At 45.1% G+C, this 19823-nt stretch overlaps 1 protein-coding gene across 1 annotated transcript in view; it reads right to left on the bottom strand.

Annotated features, from left to right (window-relative positions):
* Window positions 1-610: 610 nt before the first annotated feature.
* Window positions 611-19823, bottom strand: part of TBC1D9 (TBC1 domain family, member 9 (with GRAM domain)) — a 114299-nt gene continuing 95086 nt past the window's right edge. Inside the window, exons 11-21 of the mRNA XM_014548949.1 lie at window positions 19314-19431; window positions 18758-19043; window positions 18331-18460; window positions 16397-16495; window positions 16157-16225; window positions 11908-12148; window positions 8626-8691; window positions 7996-8082; window positions 3981-4055; window positions 3790-3893; window positions 611-2686 (exon numbers count right to left, since the gene is read on the bottom strand). Coding sequence (XP_014404435.1) covers window positions 1976-2686; window positions 3790-3893; window positions 3981-4055; window positions 7996-8082; window positions 8626-8691; window positions 11908-12148; window positions 16157-16225; window positions 16397-16495; window positions 18331-18460; window positions 18758-19043; window positions 19314-19431 — 1986 coding nt within the window. The 3' untranslated portion in view covers window positions 611-1975. The remainder of the gene's footprint in view (window positions 2687-3789; window positions 3894-3980; window positions 4056-7995; window positions 8083-8625; window positions 8692-11907; window positions 12149-16156; window positions 16226-16396; window positions 16496-18330; window positions 18461-18757; window positions 19044-19313; window positions 19432-19823) is intronic.

The following is a 19823-nucleotide window of genomic DNA, read 5'->3' as shown; positions in this document are numbered from 1 at the left end:
ACATGCTTATCCCCCACCCTCAACCTGAAAGAATAGAATTTTAAAGAGTTATTTCCTGAGGTATCTTTTAAGTGACTTTAAAGATAGAAACACATGATGGAAGAATGTGTAACAATCTTAGAGTCAAGTCAAACAAATGGCTAGTCACTCGCTTAAAATACATAACAAATGGTATTACAGGGTACTAGCAATAACGAAACAAGGTGGCATTACAGTGAACTAATGAAACAAGGGCGGTGAAGGCCTGGGGCGGGAGGCGAGGGAAGGCTACAAGGGGTCAATGGGGGGGATGGGGGGAAAGGGACATATGAAATACTTTCAATAATGAAGATTTAAAACACTGAAAAAAAAGAATGGGACAGGAATTTTCACCCTTTACTCACTTATGCAGGATGAGTTAAGTAAGCAGATAACTAAAAAAATTCCTTTCCTTGTTTTAAATGCATGCCTTCATATGCACATCACTACACACTGTATTTATCTCAAAACACTTGCCTGGAAAAATGTTTATTTAGTCAAAATGGTTGCCTAATATAATTTCCCCTGCAATGTTGTTAAAAGAAGAATGTTATTGCCATAAGCAGGAACTCAAAAGCCCATAAAAGCCACATCTGAGTATCTGATGTATTTTATTTGTTCACATTGATCTTATTTGAGGTTAACACTACTTCATTTGACAGTTTAAAAATCATTCTGTAAACAAAACTGAAAACCAAACGGCGACAGCTAAAATAAGGACACAATGTACAGTAACATAAAGGAATGTGTTGAAAGGAATATCCTGAAGAAGCAAAGGAAACGTGACCATGGTGACGAATTCCACAGTAAGGGGGAAACCTCCAGCATCTGAAGTGAGGACAGTAATAAAAAAGAAGCATGACTCCAAAGTGCAGGTGTGCTAGTTTCATTTCCACATCCATTCAGGAAACAGACAGAGCATACTATGCTTTATATAAAGTGACAAATTCTGCTTTAAAACATTCAGTTACATTATCTTGCAGGTTTTTTCCCCCCATTTACGTGATCTCTACATTGATTTAATCGGAAAGATGATCATATGTGATACATGGTATAAATTTCTGGAATCTACGAAGAGTATGGAAATGGTAAAGTTTATTTATATATTTTTTGCTTTATTTGTAATGAGTAACAAGAAGCTGAAAATCCAGGATCAGAAGCATCAGTACTTTTATTCTATTTCCCCTCTCGTTGCAAAAAAAATCCTGAGCCCTCAGTCATCTTCATCGCCACTTTGATTCTCTGTAACAAAAGACTGTTCCTTTTCTCTGAATTCTGGCAGCTGACACAAATAATAGCTGGCTTTTTGAATGCAAAATTGTGTCCGAATTGACCAAATAGAACCGTTAATCTGGCACCATATAAAAATCACACGTTCATAACTGTTTAGGACCTCAAATGTTTTTCCCTTGAGGGGAATATCTGCGGAATATAATTTTTGAATAGAGGACTTTTTATGAAATATATTTCAAATCTTAAAAAATAGTTTTAATGCTCCCCAAAGTGGTCTAGGATTTACTCCAGCTGACAATGCCCATTCCATTTAAGAACATCTCCTTTTCCTTACAGCTCTGATTTTATTTAAAAAGCCCAAATACACAAATGGCTGCTGCCTTATTTAGCATTAAGCAGCACTATTTTTTTTTAAACCATGTCTACAGCTCCACAGCAAGACTAAGAAGTTATAATACACACATATCACAGACAGATTCATATTTTTTTGGAATTCACTGAATATACTGTATTCTGGTAAATCCCCCTTCCCCCAACAAGAGAGAGTCCTATACCTACAGCAAGGTGTTAAATATTTCTCCCACAGTTTGCATTGTGTTATATTATGAAAACACGAGGTTTCGAGCTGGGTACTAATAAATATTTAATTTAAAAGGAAGAAAGAAACCTCAAGACAGAAGAACATAAAAAAGACCCTTTCCTGGCCCCTCCCAGGGAAGGCGGGTCAGCCAGACAAGGCCGAGATCTCGTAGTCACTGGCCGAGGGGAGGGCCTTGCCCATCATCCTGATGTTCTTCGCACTAGTGATCCTGGCCATCATGCACACGGGCTTGTCAAAGTACTTCACCAGGGCGGGCTCCGTGAGGAGGGAGGCCAGGAACTGCTCGAAGGTGATGGCCCAGTCGCGGTCCAGGCAGGTGCTGCCAGGCAGCGCCGTGGAGCCCTGGCCGCTGCGCACCAGCACCGTGTCCTCCCCGATGTCCTCGCAGTGCAGCTTGTCCTCCTCGTGGGAGCCGGCACTCAGCACCGAGTACGAGGACATGGAGCTGTCGTCCTTGGTGTCGTCGTCGGAGATGAGCATGGAGGAGGAGGCCCCGTGGTCCCGGGGCGAGGAGTCCTCCAGCTTGATGTCCTCCATCTGCCCTCCCAGGGAGTGCTCCTCGCTGTCACCCGCCAAGCTGGCCGGGTGGGACTCGGCGGACTCCGCCCCGTAAGGCTGGCCCGGCCCTTTCCTGGAGAAGGGCACCCCCAGGATGCCCTGGGTGCAGGCCCCGCCGCCGGCCTCCTTCGCCGGCTGGGTGATGAAGAGCTTGCCCACCTCCCCGATCTCCAGCAGGAGGCTGGTCACCGCCGCCGTGGCGTGGTACAGCTCCTGCTCGTTGGGGTCCTCGCTGAACATGTTGTACATCGTCTTACACAGCTCGATGAACTGCCCCTGGGAGGGATGTGGGGAAGCACAAAGAGAGTCACCATCCCCGGGGGAGTACGGACAGGATGGAAGCGACCTGCAAAGCCATCCATCTGGCATTAGGGCTCCTGAAAGATCCCCGGAAAGTCCTGTGCATGGGGGGGTTGACGCGCTCTCTAAAGGGCACCATTTGTTACAGTTTTAAAAACTTGCAACATCAGCGACAGCGGGAAGAATGAAATGATGAACCTTCACATACCCGTCCTTAGAGTTAAGACTGACTGTGCTACACAGTTGCTTTGTTACGTTTTCCTCCTCTGTTGAAGTATCTCAGGGAAATCCCAGATCTCATGTCATTTAACACCGACACCCTTGGGTAGGCATGTCAGTTTCTCCAAGGTTAGCTCAGGTCCTCTCCCCCAGGACACCTCTGCTGGGGCCCCTGGACAGAGAAATGCCTTCCCACCCCACCCACATGGCTTATCTGTTTTCCATTAGGAAAAGTCAGCACGTCCATACTGTGTTCTAATTACCTGTGTTGTTTCGTCTCCCTCATTACACATCAGCGTTTGAAGAAAAAAATGTCAGACATTGTCATAGCTGAGCAGAGATCTGAAAACAGCTCAGCCTGGTCTTTTGAGTATCTGAGGGTGTTTTTAATGACTGGGATGAGGTGTGGACTCTCAAAATTTGGATATTTTGCCCTAACCGGTTTGGCTCAGTGGATAGAGCGTCGGCCTGTGGACTGAAGGATCCCAGGTTCGATTCCGGTCAAGGGCATGTACCTTGGTTGCGGGCACAATCCCAATAGGGGGTGTGCAGGAGGCAGCTGATCAATGTTTCTCTCTAATCGATGTTTCTAACTATCTATCCCTCTCCCTTCCTCTCTGTAAAAAATCAATAAAATATATTTTTTTAAAAATTTGGATATTTTGTGATTCACATTTTCTCTGAGAGGTCATTTTCTCACAATTGAGCGTATTTTTGATGCACAAAATAGGTGTAAACAGATACTACCTAAGTGCCCAAGCTACCATTGCCTTTGAGGGGTATTTATTCTGTATTTATCTACGACCAGGAAACAGAGTAGTAAGGTTTAATATGAATGAATTGAAATGTCAAGAGCTTACCTGATTCAATTTGGGTAAATCCTTTGCATTCTTTGATTTTGACTTGTTTTCTGTAGTCCAGAGCCTCAGATAAATACGATTTTCTTGAGAATTTGCCCTCTTCCCTAAAACCCAGATATGAAGAAGTGTTCAAACACCAAGAAACAGTGTCCAACCCGCAGGAAGGTAAACATATAGAAGGGAGTCTGTACCTCTGTCTGGCTTCAGACTCACAGTAACGAAGCCATCGTCTGCGCTGTGCTTGCTTCTGCTATCCAAGCCAACCACTGCCAAGGAATATTCAGAAGAAAAAGTAGACTGTTACGTAATGAACCTGTCCATTTAGCATTTGTAGTAGGAAACAGGGAGACCACTAGGTAGGGTTGTCTGACTTAGCAAGAAAACAAAACAAAACAAAAACCCAGCACTGAGTTAAATTTGAACTGAAGATCAACAACAAATCGTGTTTTAGTGTGTGTCCCAAATAGTGCCTGGGACACACATGCTAAACTAACCGCCGACTGCTTGTTTGAAATCAAATTTTACGGGCTGTCCCGTAATTTATCTGAAACCCTATTTCTAGGTGAAGAAACACCCCCCTCAGGATGCTTTATCACAACCGGGGTTTAGTGTACAACCAGGAAATAAAGGGATGACAACACGGTGTCTTCAGGGCAGAAAAAGGGGAGGCGCTTGCTCCGGCGAATAAACTAACCGCCGACTGCTTGTTTGAAATCAAATTTTACGGGCTGTCCCGTAATTTATCTGAAACCCTATTTCTAGGTGAAGAAACACCCCCCTCAGGATGCTTTATCACAACCGGGGTTTAGTGTACAACCAGGAAATAAAGGGATGACAACACGGTGTCTTCAGGGCAGAAAAAGGGGAGGCGCTTGCTCCGGCGAATCTTGATTTCCCGTCCCCCCCCCCCGCCCCCCCTGTTACACTGCCATCCTAGCTTTGCAACCAGGAGACGGATTTTCTGTCAGGCCCCGAAAAAGACCAAAAACTCACTTTCTAAAAACAAACGGAAATCCAAGTTGATAAAGGAAACAAATGTTATATGTTCCAAAACTCCTTTAGACTTATAATCTGGCATTTCGAAAATATGACTTTCCGGGAAACCACTTTTGACTTTTTTTTTCCTTCTTGAAATGGGAGGTTACAAAGCACACGGGCACTTTGAAAGAGAGAGGACAGCACCAGCTTCCGTCAGTGTCAGCGGTGGGAGGGCCTGCAGCGCTTCTTCAACCATCCACAAGGGGTCTGACTGACTGCCCGGTATCTGACCTTGACTGCATTTAGTGTCGAAGCAATCCCAGTGGCTTTGAAGACAGAGTGAGGACAACGGACTACGTGTCATTGAGAAAGTCCTCTCCTCTTCTAGTTGAAATGATTTAGCCAACAAGTATAGGTATTCAAAACTAATGTACGGTAAGCCCATGCAATGGATAGCATACAACCATTTAAAACCATGTTTTTAGAGAATGTTTAATGATGTGGTAGCATGCTTACTGGATGTGAAGTGAAAAAAACAACAACAAAAAACAACAGGATATAAAACTGCAGAGGCAGTTTGATCCCAATTTTATATATATGACTATAATTACATATATGAATAAAAAGGACTGAAAAGAAATATTTCAAGATATTATTAGTTACCTTTGTATTACAAGCTTTAAAGATATCTTTAACTTATTTTATATGTTATATCTGTTTTTAAAATTTCAACACAAAGCAATAGTACCTTTGGAGTTGGCTGCCTGAGGTCACCTAGGTAATAGTATACAGATTCTGTCCAAAGCGCTGACCCTCAATTCCTAGTGCCAACAATAATGAGTCTGGGTCTGGCTCACTCCTCTACTCAGTGATTTAGGGCTCACAGTTAAAGGCAGGTCTCAGCTGTGCTTATTCTGGGATGGCAGGATTTAAGAGGCAAAAGGACTCAGGATCAACCCATGTTTACTGTCAGACTTGGGCAAGCCATGAAGCTGCCTCAGGATGAATTAGAAGGCAGATAACCCACTGCAGTGGCAAGCTGAGAGACGCTGCTTAATTATGCAAGACAAAGCAGTATGGGACTTAATGTAATAAGTCAGGGATATACACAACGAGATGGATCATGTCTCTGTGGACCTAACAACCACAGAGGCAGCACTAGGCAAGCTTTTTCTGTAAAGGGCCAGACAGTAAATGCAGGGTGAGGTAGTTGTTCGTATAAAAAACAGTACAATAATTAACAACTAATAATACAAAGATAAACTCTGTGTTTTGCGTACTCAGAAGTATAAATCTACTTTCGCCCACCCTCTATCTTAGGCCCTGCAGGCAGTGTGTCTCTGCCCCAGCTCCCAAGTCCACCTCTGTAGCATGAAAGCAGCTGTGGACAACATACAAATGAATAATAGCTCGGCTGTGTTCCAAAAAAACTTTATTTATAGGCATTAAAGTTTAAATTTGATATAATTTTCCCACGTCATGAAAGATTACTTGTGATTTTTTAAAAATGTCAGAACTGTTCTGAGTGCACAGGCTGTACAAACAGGCCGTGGGCCAGATCTGGCCCCACGGGCTGGAATTTGCAGACATCTATCACAGAGCAAAGGCGGATCTGAGAGAACACTTTCTGATATAATGCTTGTCCGGATTGTGGACAGCAGCATAGTAACAGCATGACGAGCTTACTGAGCCTGACCCGACAGGGAGAGGGGAGCAGAGTGTACAGCCTGGCGGAATGTCTTCTCTAAGCTAGTGGACATGAGGCCCATGATCCCTTCAGTAGGCTGAAGTACCTGCCCCCCAATAGTTGCCCAAATTCAAAAATCTTATCAAGTAACATATCAAGCAAGCATAGCCATATACTAGGTGTACCAGTTAATAATGCGGATTTTTTTCACTAGATGGAGTTACACATATGTTGATATATACACGATTTGATATGTATGCTATTTTGTTGTATTGACAACAAGCTTCAAAACTTCGTATGTCAAATTTGCTGAAGGTGTTAATATCATAGATGTTTTTACGCTTAAAAATGTTCAATTTTGTGCCAAAAAAAGAGCATTTGCGGGAAGTTTTAATTCATTACTTTGTTTTGAAGAAAAGTGCTGCTAAACACTTCAGGAAGCTTATGATGAACATGCTCCATCTCAAGATACTTGTGAACGCCGGTTTAAAAGCGATGATTTCAATGTGAAAGACAAAGAATGTCCAGGTCAACCGAAAAAGTTTGAAGACCAACAATTACAAGCATTATTGGATGAGGATGCGTGTCAAACTCAAAAACAACTTGCAGAAAGATTAAACATTGCTCAGCAAACAATTTCTGATCGTTTACAAGCAATGGGAAAGATTTTAAAGGAAGGAAAATGGGTGCCACATCAACTGAACGAAAGACAAGTGGAAAACCGGAAAGTTATCAGTAAAATGTTGCTTCAAAGGCACAAAAAAAAGTCTTTTTTGCATCGAATTGTGACTGGCGATGAAAAGTGGATTTATTTTGAGAATCCCAAATGCACAAAATCATGGGTTGATCCAGGTCAACCATCAACATCGACTGCAAGGCCAAATTGCTTCAGAAAGAAGACAATGCTCTGTGTTTGGTGGGATCAGGAAGGTGTGGTGTATTATGAGCTTCTAAAACCAGGTGAAACCATTCATACTGATCGCTATCGACAACAAATAGTCAATTTGAACCACGCTTTGATCGTGAAACGACCAGAATGTGCCAGAAGACACACAAAGTAATTTTGCTTCACGATAACACACCATTACATACTTTAAAACCAGTTAAAGACACGTTAAAAGCTCTTGCCTGGGAAGTATTAACCCACCCGCTGTATTCACCAGACCTTGCTCCTTCAGATTCCCACTTGTTCCGATCCATGGCACATGCACTTTCTGAGCAGCATTTCAAAATGTACAAAGAAGTGGAAAATTGGGTGTCTGAATGGGTTTGCCTCAAAACAAGAAAATTTCTATTGGGGTAGTATCCACAAATTACCTGAAAGATGGGGGAAATGTGTAGCTAGTGATGGACATTACTTTGAATAAAGCACTTTTGATGTTTCTCTTGAAATTGTGTTTTCTTTGATTACAAAATCTTCCATTATTAACCGGTACACCTAGTTACTTCTTTGACTGACTAGCTTTGGAGGTAACTTTTTTCCAGTGGCAGAGGGCTCTGTGGAAGAGAAATATAGTACCCTGGTGAAAAAAGCCACTTACCATGTGTGCATTCTGGGGTGATATCTTCAAAGAAATACTGAGTTGCTTCAAAAGCAGAATCTGGCTCATCTTGATCAGAGGATGGCTCTGGAGAGGGCGGGAAAGGTCATTCTCACACAGGCAGGGCCTCGACTGCTGACCCTGTGCTGTACTCGTTAAAGAAGTGACCCAGGACAGGATGAGGCACTAATGGTACCCAGGTGGGGGAGGGTCACAGCCTAAAGTTTTACCCTGTCTCTATCCTAGCGCCAACTCTGTCTCTAATTGTTTTGTTAGATAGATCCCAGCTGGAGGCCAACCTTGTGTAAAATTTACATTCTCACCCATCTTTCCTACTTGTTTCTGTCAGGGCTAGAACTACTGCCCCTAGCTTCAGCGTCTCAGAGTCTCTGGAATTTCATGTGCTGCCAAATGCTAGTTATTCTTTCTCTCACAGAGACTGCTCTTTGCTGTCAACACAACTCATACTTTGACAGGTAAATGACTGCAGACTCAAGGAGCTGACTCAGGAAGTTACGTAGAGCGTCATTATTCAGTTCACTCTTAGTGACCAGTGAGTGATTTTGTGTATCGAAAAGAGGCAAACAGGTCATGGTTACGTGCATGTGCCGCTGTGTGTGGCTCACTTACCAGGCAAGACATGCATTTTGTACAGGAGTTTGAGTTTCTCTGTGAGGTCCCCATGGCAGGCAGCACCTAGAATTCCCAAAACACCAACATGAAATGCACCGTGTGTTACAAACTCCTCCAGGCTTAGCATTCCCCGGAAAAGTCTACTTTTTACAAGTGGAAACCAAGACTCGAGGTCACAGAAGGTCTGGCCAGGGCATGTTTGGGTCAAGAGCTCTGGAACCAGGATTCCTGGTTTCAAACCCTTTGTTCTTAGTCTGTGACCTTGGGAGAGTCAGGTAGGAAACAATCAGAGGTTCACACCGAGCCCAAGGTACTAGAGAACTCTCAGTTGAAACTGACTCATTCAACATTGCACTTTGGGGCCAGTGTTCAGTCACGCAATCACCGACTTCCAGATGCTCCCACCTTCTCCATTCACAATGAGGTGCACCTAGTTACTTCTTTGACTGACTAGCTTTGGAGGTAACTTTTTCCAGTGGCAGAGGGCTCTGGATAATGGCGGATTTTGTAATGTGTCCAACGACCAGCTGCGTCACGGCATCTGTGATGTGTTTAGAGACTCTTACCTTTCGGCAACACAACTGGAGAAGGAGATACAGCTAATTCATGGCTGCTGATAGCAATCCCTTATTTCTAATTTAATTATAGACCATTAATTTGTTCAGATTTCTAGAGGAATCTTTCTGGGGATTGATATTAAAGTTACAGATCCATCTTCAGCAACTTTCATGTTTTAATTTTTAAAAACTTGAACAGAATTTCGCTTTTCTGGCCAACTTGTCTGTCTCCATCACAGTACCTGACCCATGTGCCCAACAACAGCTCAGAATTCTCCCAGTCATCTGGGCGGTGACTTGCTCTGCTCAAGAACTCCCTGCATTTTAAGAGGCTTACGTATTCTTTTTCCACATTTTCTCTCTTTTGGACTCTCCTTTATTGATGATTTTGTAAAGTATTTTTCTTATTGGAGTTAACTGCACTAAGTAAATTAAATATTTCTATTTATCTCTAACGTTCTATATGCAGAACCTCTCTTTTTCCTCTTCCTTGTTCTTGTTCAAAGATAATTTTTAAAAGAACAACCCTTTTTCATAGTCACCAATATAATAGTAAGTTAGGGTAGGGTCAAAGGGGTCCTTAGCCTTGTCTGGATTGTCTTACTTTTTTAAAAAGCCAAATACCTAAGTATATTCTATGTGTACTTAAAAATTAATAACTCCTTCTTCGCTAAAAACAAACAAAACAAAAACTAACAAAAAACACATCGTGTTTGCTGCCTTTGGCATGGAGTAATTAGGAAAAAATGAGCTTTTGAGACAGCACTCATACGAACCCTGGGCCCAGCATGTGCTAAATGTGCATCCAGTTCAGTTCAATAACAGATGAATGTCCCAGCAAGTTACTTAACTTCTCTGAGCTTCCATTTCTTTAACTGAAAATGAGAAATCTAATAATAAGCACATAGGTAGTAATAGTAACAGCACACACTGTGCCTCCAGGAGGCCTGGGTTTGAACTACAGCTTTGCCGTGTCCTTTAGGCACAGGAAATGCACACGAAGCATGAGGGCAATGCCTGGCTCAGAGTCAATGCTGTGTAAATGTTAGACATCATTACTACTGTGACCTCAAAGAACTGTTGTCTGGATGCAGTGATTAAGGACAAAGTCCACAGCATCAGAACAGTGCCTGCCCTTAACCAAGGCCAGTTCCTCCATGTCCCCATATTTTTGAGTACTTTACACAAGTAATTTTTTCTTACCTAAGAGGACCTCATCTACACCTCTTCGCCTTTTTAAAGACCATCAGCTTTCTCTGGCCTTCCAATCACTATTCTGAAAGATTCAGGGCACTTTTTGGAACCATCATTGGCTCTGTGCCTGCCACCTTCATCCTTCCTGGGCATGTCCTTTTAAAGTATGTGGCCCAAGGTCACCAAGTGGCACAATTAGGAAAAGAACGTTTTTCCTTCTTCTCTCATTCTGGCAGCCTGACAATGCCTGCTACACCCAGGACTCGTATCTGTCGGCCAAGCTCAACTACGAGGTGGCCTTTCCCCTCAATGCCAAGTGAAGGAGAGTCCACTAGGATAGAGGGCAGTGAGCAGGTCAGACAGCAAGGCTGCCAGGCAGAAACCACACGCTGCTGGTGAGGGGTGGGTGTGCCTTCTCGTGAGCCCTGGTCCTTCCTCCCCGCTAACTCCTCGCTAACCAGAGAAAAGGCTGCCCTGCAGACTGCGGAGCTGTGTGGGTCTCTCAGGCCTTTATTAAAAACATCATGAAATGCTTCTTTGAAATTTAATGAAACATTTTATATATAATAAAAATATAATTTTTTTTGGTCAAAGACAAGCAATCTGCCCAAACATTTCTGCCGTAGACCAATTCCAGCATGTCATAATTTCAAGAGTTTCATCAAAAGGTTGATGAGACTTGGGGACTCAACAGGGTTGAGTCACACATGTAGTCACCTGTTGGGAATGGCTAGAGACGTTTCCCCAAACCTGAATAGGAAACTGATTGTGGCTGCCAGACAGTTAAAGGGCATCTTAATCTACATGTTATTGCCTCCTACTGGCCAAACACCTGAACAGCCAAAGGCTATTCCCCAAACTGACAATGCTTCTGTACCCTTTGAAACTTTACCCTTTGAAGTGTATTATCTCCACCTTGCCTTAGGACAAATTGTGTTAATAAAAGCAAGGGTCCTAGACAAGGAGGGACTCTTCAGTTCCTTTTAGCTGAAGGTCCTCTGACCCCCAATGCCTTTCAAAATTATCTCGTCTCCGGACTCTTTATTACTCTCTGGATTTCTATGTCATCTACGCGCAGCCCCTTTTCCAGATTCCTGAACCCTTCTTGATGCTGGGACATGAACCCCGGCATAAATGGACGCCCAAAGTGGGACTAGAGCGCCAACAATAAATGGCGTCCCGAACTGGGGCTTTCTGAACCCTGGAAACACCAACAATACATTTCTTTTTCTCCAGTAAAGTTATCACAGTCTGTGGTTTCAGTGTTGAGGTTGGCATTTTATTGTCTTGCGAATTCTCTGATTTTTTTTAACTAGTGGTGGGGCCTATCTAATGTCGAAGACAATGATTTAATAATATAGTATATCCATGAGCTCAAAATGAGTTTTACAATCAGTTTGCAAGCCCTAAAATGTGCCGCTCTGCCCTCTAACCCCAATCATCTGAGGCAGTGAGGGCTGTGGCCCTGGGGCCAGCCAACACTACCCGCCGTGCCCTCCCAGGTCATGCAGCCACATCACATCCTTACTCAGCCCAGAGACAAACTCTCGGAAGTTAATCAGAGAGTCTCCGTTTTCGTCTAGTAACTGGAACAGGCGGGAGGCCAGCACGTCGGAGTGAGCTCCGCAGGCCCAGGGAAAGAGAAGAGCAAACATCCCCTTGAACTGCTCGAAGTCAATGCGGTACTGTTCCAGGTAAGGCAGGCTGGGGTCGTGCCGGTCCAGCGCGTTGCTGCTCCCGCCCCAGTAGCAGCTGGTGAGATGTTCTGCCTGAAAACACAAAGGACAGGACGGTTCGGAGGACTCCACCTCAGAGCAGGTGCCAGGGAGAAAGGCCGCCCTCACGTTTGGAAACAGGCTTCTGGTCAACCCGTGTGCACCTCCTGGGGCACCGCTCTGGTCTCAGGGCTCCTCTGTCTCCTCCTCCTGTTCTATCTCCACCTGAACCCCTCTCAACCGCCCCAGCTCCATGGCAACCATCTCTGCAGTTAACATTGGGCAGGAAAGATCCAGTTCAGTTACTGGAGTAGGTGAAGAAAGGGAACCCCCACCCCAGTCTTCTTCCTCTTATGCACACCCTCCAAGCATTTTAAGAAATAACTCCCATGAAGACGAACACTTTTTTTTATTTAAAAGAAATAAAGAGAACGTTAACCTGAAAAGCATTCGTCATTTAGGCCATGTGACCACTTTGTTCTCTGGGTGAGAATGACAAAGTCCAGGTGTTACAACAGGGTAGTAACACCTGTGGTGCGCAGTGCTGGCTGGCCCCAGGTCATCCAACCGGTCAGCCAGAGCCGGCCATAATGACATTCTGTGTCCCAGTTCATAATTTACTGTCCCATAAACCCTCTGCCTCCTGGTCACCAAAATCACACAAACATCATCCTAGCCATGCAGCATTCAAGCTGCGAGTGGGTGGCCCTCCTCTCTCTCATCTGAAATAGCTTAGGGCAGGCAGGGGGAGGAGCCACTGTGGGGAGGAGCAGAGCAGAGAGAGCTTCCTGTTTCCATCCTTGGAAGGGAGGCAGCCTCTCTCCTCCTGAGGTCATATTGATTGTGGAAGAAACAGATGCCTGTTCTAGGAAGACCGCAAAGATCACACATATAGAAAGGACCAGAAGAATCCGCCCTCCTCACCCCCCCCACCACCCCCCTACACACACACGTTAGTGCTGGGTGGTAGGTGGGGGAGGAGATGGCCATGAAAACGGCTGCATTTTTATTTAATTCCCTGTTTTACTATTTCACTATAAGCATGTATAAATATTACCACAGAGCAAAGCACTTTCAGAACAGTTCTTTCCCCCTCGCCCAGAGGTTATGAAAAGGTGGGGAGGGAGTCTGTTGTGAGTGTGAAGCAATTCCATTTTGCTCTCACTTACAAAGGAGCAAAGACCAATGTCTTTATCGCAGTGGTGTACTGGGAATTGCAGTTAACAACCTAGAAAAGAGGGGAGGAGGAGTAGGGATGAGAGGAGGAAGAAGAGGTGGAAAACAGAGGCAAAACCAGGTTTTCTGCAATGTAGTCCCTGGGAGAATACTGGGAGGCTGTGGTAGTTCACCGGGGCTTGGGGACGCATTCCAGGCTACGGGCGGAGGCAGGGGTGATGTCAGAGGAAGGAGGTGGAGGCTGAAGTCCCAGGGGCTGTACTGTATTCTGATCTATCACCAGTGATGCCCGTCTCTGGGTGGCACGTGTTGGTGACACATCCCTGGGAGGGGTCCCCTTTACCTGAATGATGTCAGTGGATAAAGGTTACCCAGGGCATCCTATATAATAAAAGGCTAATATGCAAATTGTCCCCTCCACCGGAAGTTCGACCAGGGGGTGGGGTTGGCCAGCCAACCTCCCACATCCCCTCCCCCGTGCGGGCCCCGCCCCTGATAGGCCCCAATCAGGGCAGGCTGGCTGGAGCCCACCCGTGCATGAATTCGTGCATCGGGCCTCTGGTTTCCTCCTAACTAAGGCACCCACGGGACTTTGAAACCAGCCTGAATGTGGTAGAGACACTTTCACGGCGCTCATAACCCTCAGGAAAGACAAGCCCTGAAGATCATCATCGCCCTGCTCTGGGCTGAATCCCACAGCCCATCATCTGGAGATGGGGCGCAGAGATTGAAAAAGAACCGAAGTGATGAACTGGAAAGAGTTCAAAAGAAACTAGGGCAAAGGGGTTCTGGACCACATTTTCCACCAAGTCTGTGATAGGGTGGCAGCCCAAAGCCCAACAGTATGTGCCTTGGAGAGGACGGCATCTTACCTTTGCAGCTATAGGGACCCCCCCCCCAGAAGAGCTGAAAGGTCTGGTAGGGTGGGTGTCTGACACATAGTCATGTCTCCATAGTGTTTAATAAGTTAAAGCCAGTTAGTGTTCAAAGACTCAAGACAGAGTCCATAACTGAAGTTTTTATCTTGGTTGCACAGAGACTCCTTCCCGTCCCTGCCACCAATGAGGGTCTCGGATTCTTTCTCGGGGTGGGGAACTCGTGTTTGTCAACACACCCTGAGGGCATGGTTACTGAGCGTAAGAAACGCTGGCTTTCCTCAGGCACAACCTAAGGGTACGGATGACACACCTTGAACCTGCAGGCGCAGGGTCGAGAGTGAAGGGTGCTCAGGTAAGAAGTGGCTCCACTGATCTCTGCAGCTGGGACTTCTCACCGCCAGCCCCGTCCCTCCTTTTCCGGGTGTTCCCCTATGTCGGCCTCCTCTTTCTAATGCATATCCCTTTCCATTATCTGTCCATGGTCTTGCTGCCTCCAGCTGCTACTCCCAATTCTGTTTAGTTACCCCAAATCCTGGCCCTCTCTCCCCACTCCCCTGTGAAGCAGAGCTCTTCCCGGTCTTCAGAATCCCTTCAAAATCTGATCTCAATTGGATCATTATATTTTTTTGTTTTGCTTCAACTTGGATCATTATCTTTGTCCTTTAAGAAACAAAGAGGGACCCTTTTCTCATGGATAACCACTTACACCAAGCGATTAGCTGCAGGGCTTCAGCGATACGGGTAAATGGCACACTATGGAGACTTCACTCTCAAGTGCTAAATGGAGGCTGGTGGGGGCGCTGTTGTCCACTCTGTGGGTCATAGGGCTGGGTGGACAAAGCACATCACTAACCAGCTATGAAACCTCAGTCTCTCTGTGCCCACATCCAAAGTATGTAGAGTGTGTACCAGATTGATAATTAATCACAATTTACTTCTGTACTCAGCATACATGTTTGGAGCACCTATACTGGGGTCAGACAGTATGCCCGACATTGCTATGAAACCTCAGTCTCTCTGTGCCCACATCCAAAGCATGTAGAGTGTGTATGAGATTGATAATCACAATTTACTTCTGTACTCAACATACATGTTTGGAGCACCTACCGGGGTCAGTATGCCCAACATCAGTGAAACTAAAATAAATAGAACATCCCAATACAGCTATCACATTCTGATTCTAAAGTCAATTCATGTTCAACTCGGACCTTTATCTTTGTGCCTTTATGGTTTGTTCTCATACTATCTTTGGGCCGGGGATCAAACCTGTAACCTAGGCACATGCCCTTGACTGGGAATTGAACCTGCAACCCCTTGGTGGGCGGGCCGACATTCCAACCACTGAATCACACTGGCCAGGACTGTTCCTGTACTAACTTCACAGTCCTCAATACAGCCAAGTTTATTTCTGGCAGTAAAAGACACTGTATACAAGCTACCCAGTTAGAGATCGTGATAAAATTGGTACCTGCATAAAAGGCATCTTTTAAATTTTTCCCCTGTCAATTGCACATTTTCACCTAAGATGTTCATAATGATGGCTATGACTAAACTATTTTTTTCTAAAGAAAAAAAATCTGCATTGCTTTACTTCAATAACATAATATTTTCTGTTATGGGCTGAATTACGAAATGGAAATCACAAAAATGTAGGTTCGAATGGGAAAAGACATGCAGGTTATGATTAGAATAATACAAGAATAAACTGTTTTGTGTACTCACAGCTGTAAACCTACTTTTGTGCACCCCTATATAAAGTAGTAAGTCCAAGGAAATTGATAAAATATCATATGGAGTAGAAGAAAGCTAACACATCCACTTTGAGTTAGAAGAATATGTTTATTTTTCATATTAGTATTCCATTTTTATGCTCTCAGCTCTATCTTCTTATTTATGCACACCGTAACTCACGCTTTCCCTTAAAAATGTAACAGAAAAATCTAGAATTCAATTATTAAAGTGAATTTTTTAATCCCCTGAATGTACACAAATTTACTTTGAAACTCACCTTGAAAAGAGCATAAAGTTCTTCTAGTTCATCGATGGTAAAGGACGTTTCTGTCACAATGGTCCGCACCTATAAAAAGAACAAATACAACGAGTTTCATAAACTCCAAAATGTCACATTGGGCAAGTTCCTGACTTTCTTCTAAGCCATTGCCCGTGTGTCAGCAGGGATTTCTGAGCCGGCAGGAGTGCGAGGAAGGTGGGGGGGAAGAGGCCACAGTCTGGTTGTCCAAGGACTCACCACATTCCGTTTGGTGGTGTCCTCCAGCGTCTGGATCACTTTCAGTCTCTGTTTGAATCTCATCTGTTCAATCAAGTCTGCCCGGATCGTTCCAAATTTCTGGAAGAGAGCAAGATTGGCGTTTCTGAGAAACCTGCTAAAGCACCCAGTGTGGTGTCTGCAGGACTGATGGAGACACAATCCTGGTACATATGAGCCGTCTGGAACATTAGGAAGCTCTGTTTTTTTCAACGTCATATAAATGAAATGGCACAGAATGTTCTCTTTTGGCTCTGGTTCACTTCACTCAGCATGAGGATTGTGAGATTTATCCAAATTGTTCATGTTCATTGCTGCTGAGTAATTTACTGTGTCCTGGGCCCTCCAGAAAGGTCACCTCGGTGTCTGAGTCCACCTGAGGCTGGGACTTCGTCTTTTCCTTCTGGGTAACTCCACAGAACTGCAGAGCATCACCCACAGGTCCCGCTCAGAGGAAAACTGTCAGTCCAATCGTCACTACAATCCCTCCCAGTGGGGGCTGGGGAGGGCACACCGTGAGTGAGGTTCTCCCCCTCGAGGCATTTATGAATTAAGCTATCATCTCTCCTCACCAGAAACTGATGAGAAATTAGATCAACATATCAGAGCAACCTCCCGACAACTGAGGGGTGCTTGACCAGGTCTCAGAGCTGAATGTGCTCCAGTATCTCCCCTACTTTTCTATTCTCCAGGCTGATGATCCGGGAGCACAGAAATGTGTGGCGAGCCTCTGGTGTCATGCGTCCATCCAAACCAGGTTATCATCGGCTCTGTGACGAGTGGCCCCATTCTGCAACTAGGGCAGTGACTCTCAGCCCTCCCTGGGCACTGGAATCAGCTGGGGAACCTTTAAAAAATGCTTATTCTGCCCTAACTGGTTTGGCTCAGTGGATAGAGCGTCAGCCTGCAGACTCAAGGGTCCCAGGTTCGATTCCGGTCAAAGGCATGTACCTTGGTTGTGGGCATATCCCCAGTAGGGGGTGTGCAGGAGGCAGCTGATCGATGTTTCTCTCTCATTGATGTTTCTAACTCTCTATCCCTCTCCCTTCCTCTGTAAAAAATCAACAAAATATATTTTTTTTAAAAATCAATAAAATATATATTTTTTAAAAAATGCTTATTCTGGGCCTCATGCCAGAGATTCAGATAGAATTGGTCTGCAATGGAGCCTGTGAATTTATATTTTTTTAAAATTGGCTTACAAATTTTTTTAAGTGATTTGAAAGGATTGAAAGCCACCAAGTCTAAAGTTAAGTAGGGGAAAAAAGATAAACCATGAGGAATTAATGGGCACTGAGTGCTTGGAGCTTCACAAACCACCAGATGCTATGAGACGCATGACACTGTGGTTCCTTCACCCTGAGCAGCTCCACTTTGTGATTCAAGACCAGATCGAGGGTCACGGTGGGCCAGAAGGCAGCTTCCCAACTAGGCCCAGCAATTCTAGAGGATTCACAGGGCTGGTTCTTCTCCAGGATGGTGCAGGGTATTCTATGTGCCCTGGATTGAAGAGGATTGGCTTAGCTACTTCAGAGAAGACCTAGCACTTGGCATGAGAATAGGAAGTGAACTGGTGTGTGCAGGTCAATCTCCCCAGGCCTGCTCTCAACAGCCGCACCTCAGTCCACCCAGAGTTGAATCTGAGCAGCCACTCAACCAAGTTTCAGGGTGGGCGTAAGAACTGGAGGGTGAGAACCTGTCATGCCATATGCTCCATGGTATTACATTACAGCCAGCAGAAGTCACGGACCCCATTCAGTGTCCATCTCTGCAGCTCACAGATGTTAGCTGGGAGGTAGCTACTTGCTCCAGCAACTAGTTCTCGGCAGGTAAAAGGAAGCAGGTACCCCCAGGGGTCAGCAACGGAAGTGACACTCTCAGAGCGCTGTGACACTGAGCCAGGAAGCAAGTCTTACCTCATAGGAGGTTCGGATGAGTTTGAAGATGTCCACCTCGGGGTAAGGCTCTACGTCATCACTAAGCAGGGAGTGGAGGTGAGGAATGGGAGGCAGTGTGCTGTCTTTATTGGTCACACTGTCTAAGTACCTGGAAGAAGAAACGAATCAGGAGGCTAAGTCACTAGGAGGCTAAGCTGGAATTCTCCCATCACAGTTCACACATTTTCTGCAAACTCTGCAGTTGGAAACAAAAGACTAGAATTTCCTTAATGAAGTCAAATTCCCTTAACTTCTAAAACAAAGCATAAGAAAATGAATACTCAGCCACCAAGAGAAGTGGGCATGATGATTACCACCCAGCCAATTAAGACTCATGAAACCCAGGAGGAAACAGAAGTAACAGGGAAGATCCAGATGTGATTTTCAAGGAGCCTTAGTACACTACCTTCCCAAAACGGTCATGGCCTCCCCGTCGTCCTTACAGTTCAACAGTTTGTCCACATTTGCATCCAGCACCGCCAGGGCCAGCTGGAATATGACCTTGATGCCTTCGTAGAAGAAACAGTCAACCACCACAACGGCACTCTCAAAGGGCATCACGCTGAGAAACAGGGTAAGGAACCAAGACAGGGAGATGGTGGAAATGACGCCCAGGTCCTGCATGCAGTCGTAGAGCTGGGGGACGTAGTCTCGCGCCAGTTCCTCGAAGACGCCCTGGTCCACCAGTGCACCTGCAGTAGAGGGCACAAGGGCACCTTCTTACTAACGCACCCCAGCAAATGGCTCACAATTGATGCTGAGACGGACTCTGTCTAACTGTATACAATCTCTATCAAATTCAGCCCTCTTGTTCCCATTGTGGAAAACTGGGGCAGTCTGAAACTTTCCTGCCTAATTAGTGGCTGGAAATTGTGTTCTAGCCAGCATCAGGGCTGTAGAAACAAAGACCTTCTTGATGAGATGTGGAGGAAAAGGTAAGTACGTCCCCACCTACCACCTACCAACAACTCTGGTGTTGTAGTAGTCGGGAAGCATGCGCTCGCACAGAGCCACCAGGAGCCAGAAAGCCTCTTCCTCTTTGGCATAAAGCAGCAGCACTGAGGTGACGATATTCATGGCCTACAAGAACGAAAAGATGTCACCAAACACATTTTAACAAATAAGCAAATTTGTTAACCTAAACAATGACTGAATTAGTCTCACAAGGCCCAGCAAACTTCTTCTGGAAAAGGCCAGGTGAAATATTTAAAGGCTTTGCAAGCTACACACACATATTCTTTGGAGTTTTATTTTGTCTACAGTCCTTTAAAAATGTAAAACCACCCAGCCAGAGTAGCTCAGTCATTGAGTGTCGACCTATGAACCAGGAGGTCACAGTTGGATTCCCTGTCAGGACACATGCCTGGATTGCTTGCTTGATTCCCAGTGTAGGACACGCAGCCGATCAATGATTCTCTCTTATCACTGACTAGTGGCCCGGTGCATGAAATTTGTGCGGGGGGGGGGGGGGG

The sequence above is a fragment of the Myotis brandtii genome, unplaced genomic scaffold, assembly GCF_000412655.1.
Source record: "Myotis brandtii unplaced genomic scaffold, ASM41265v1 scaffold53, whole genome shotgun sequence".
In the NCBI taxonomy this organism is placed as follows: Eukaryota; Metazoa; Chordata; class Mammalia; order Chiroptera; family Vespertilionidae; genus Myotis; species Myotis brandtii.
Note: the sequence above shows the minus strand (reverse complement) of the source record. Positions and strands in the feature narration are given on the sequence as shown.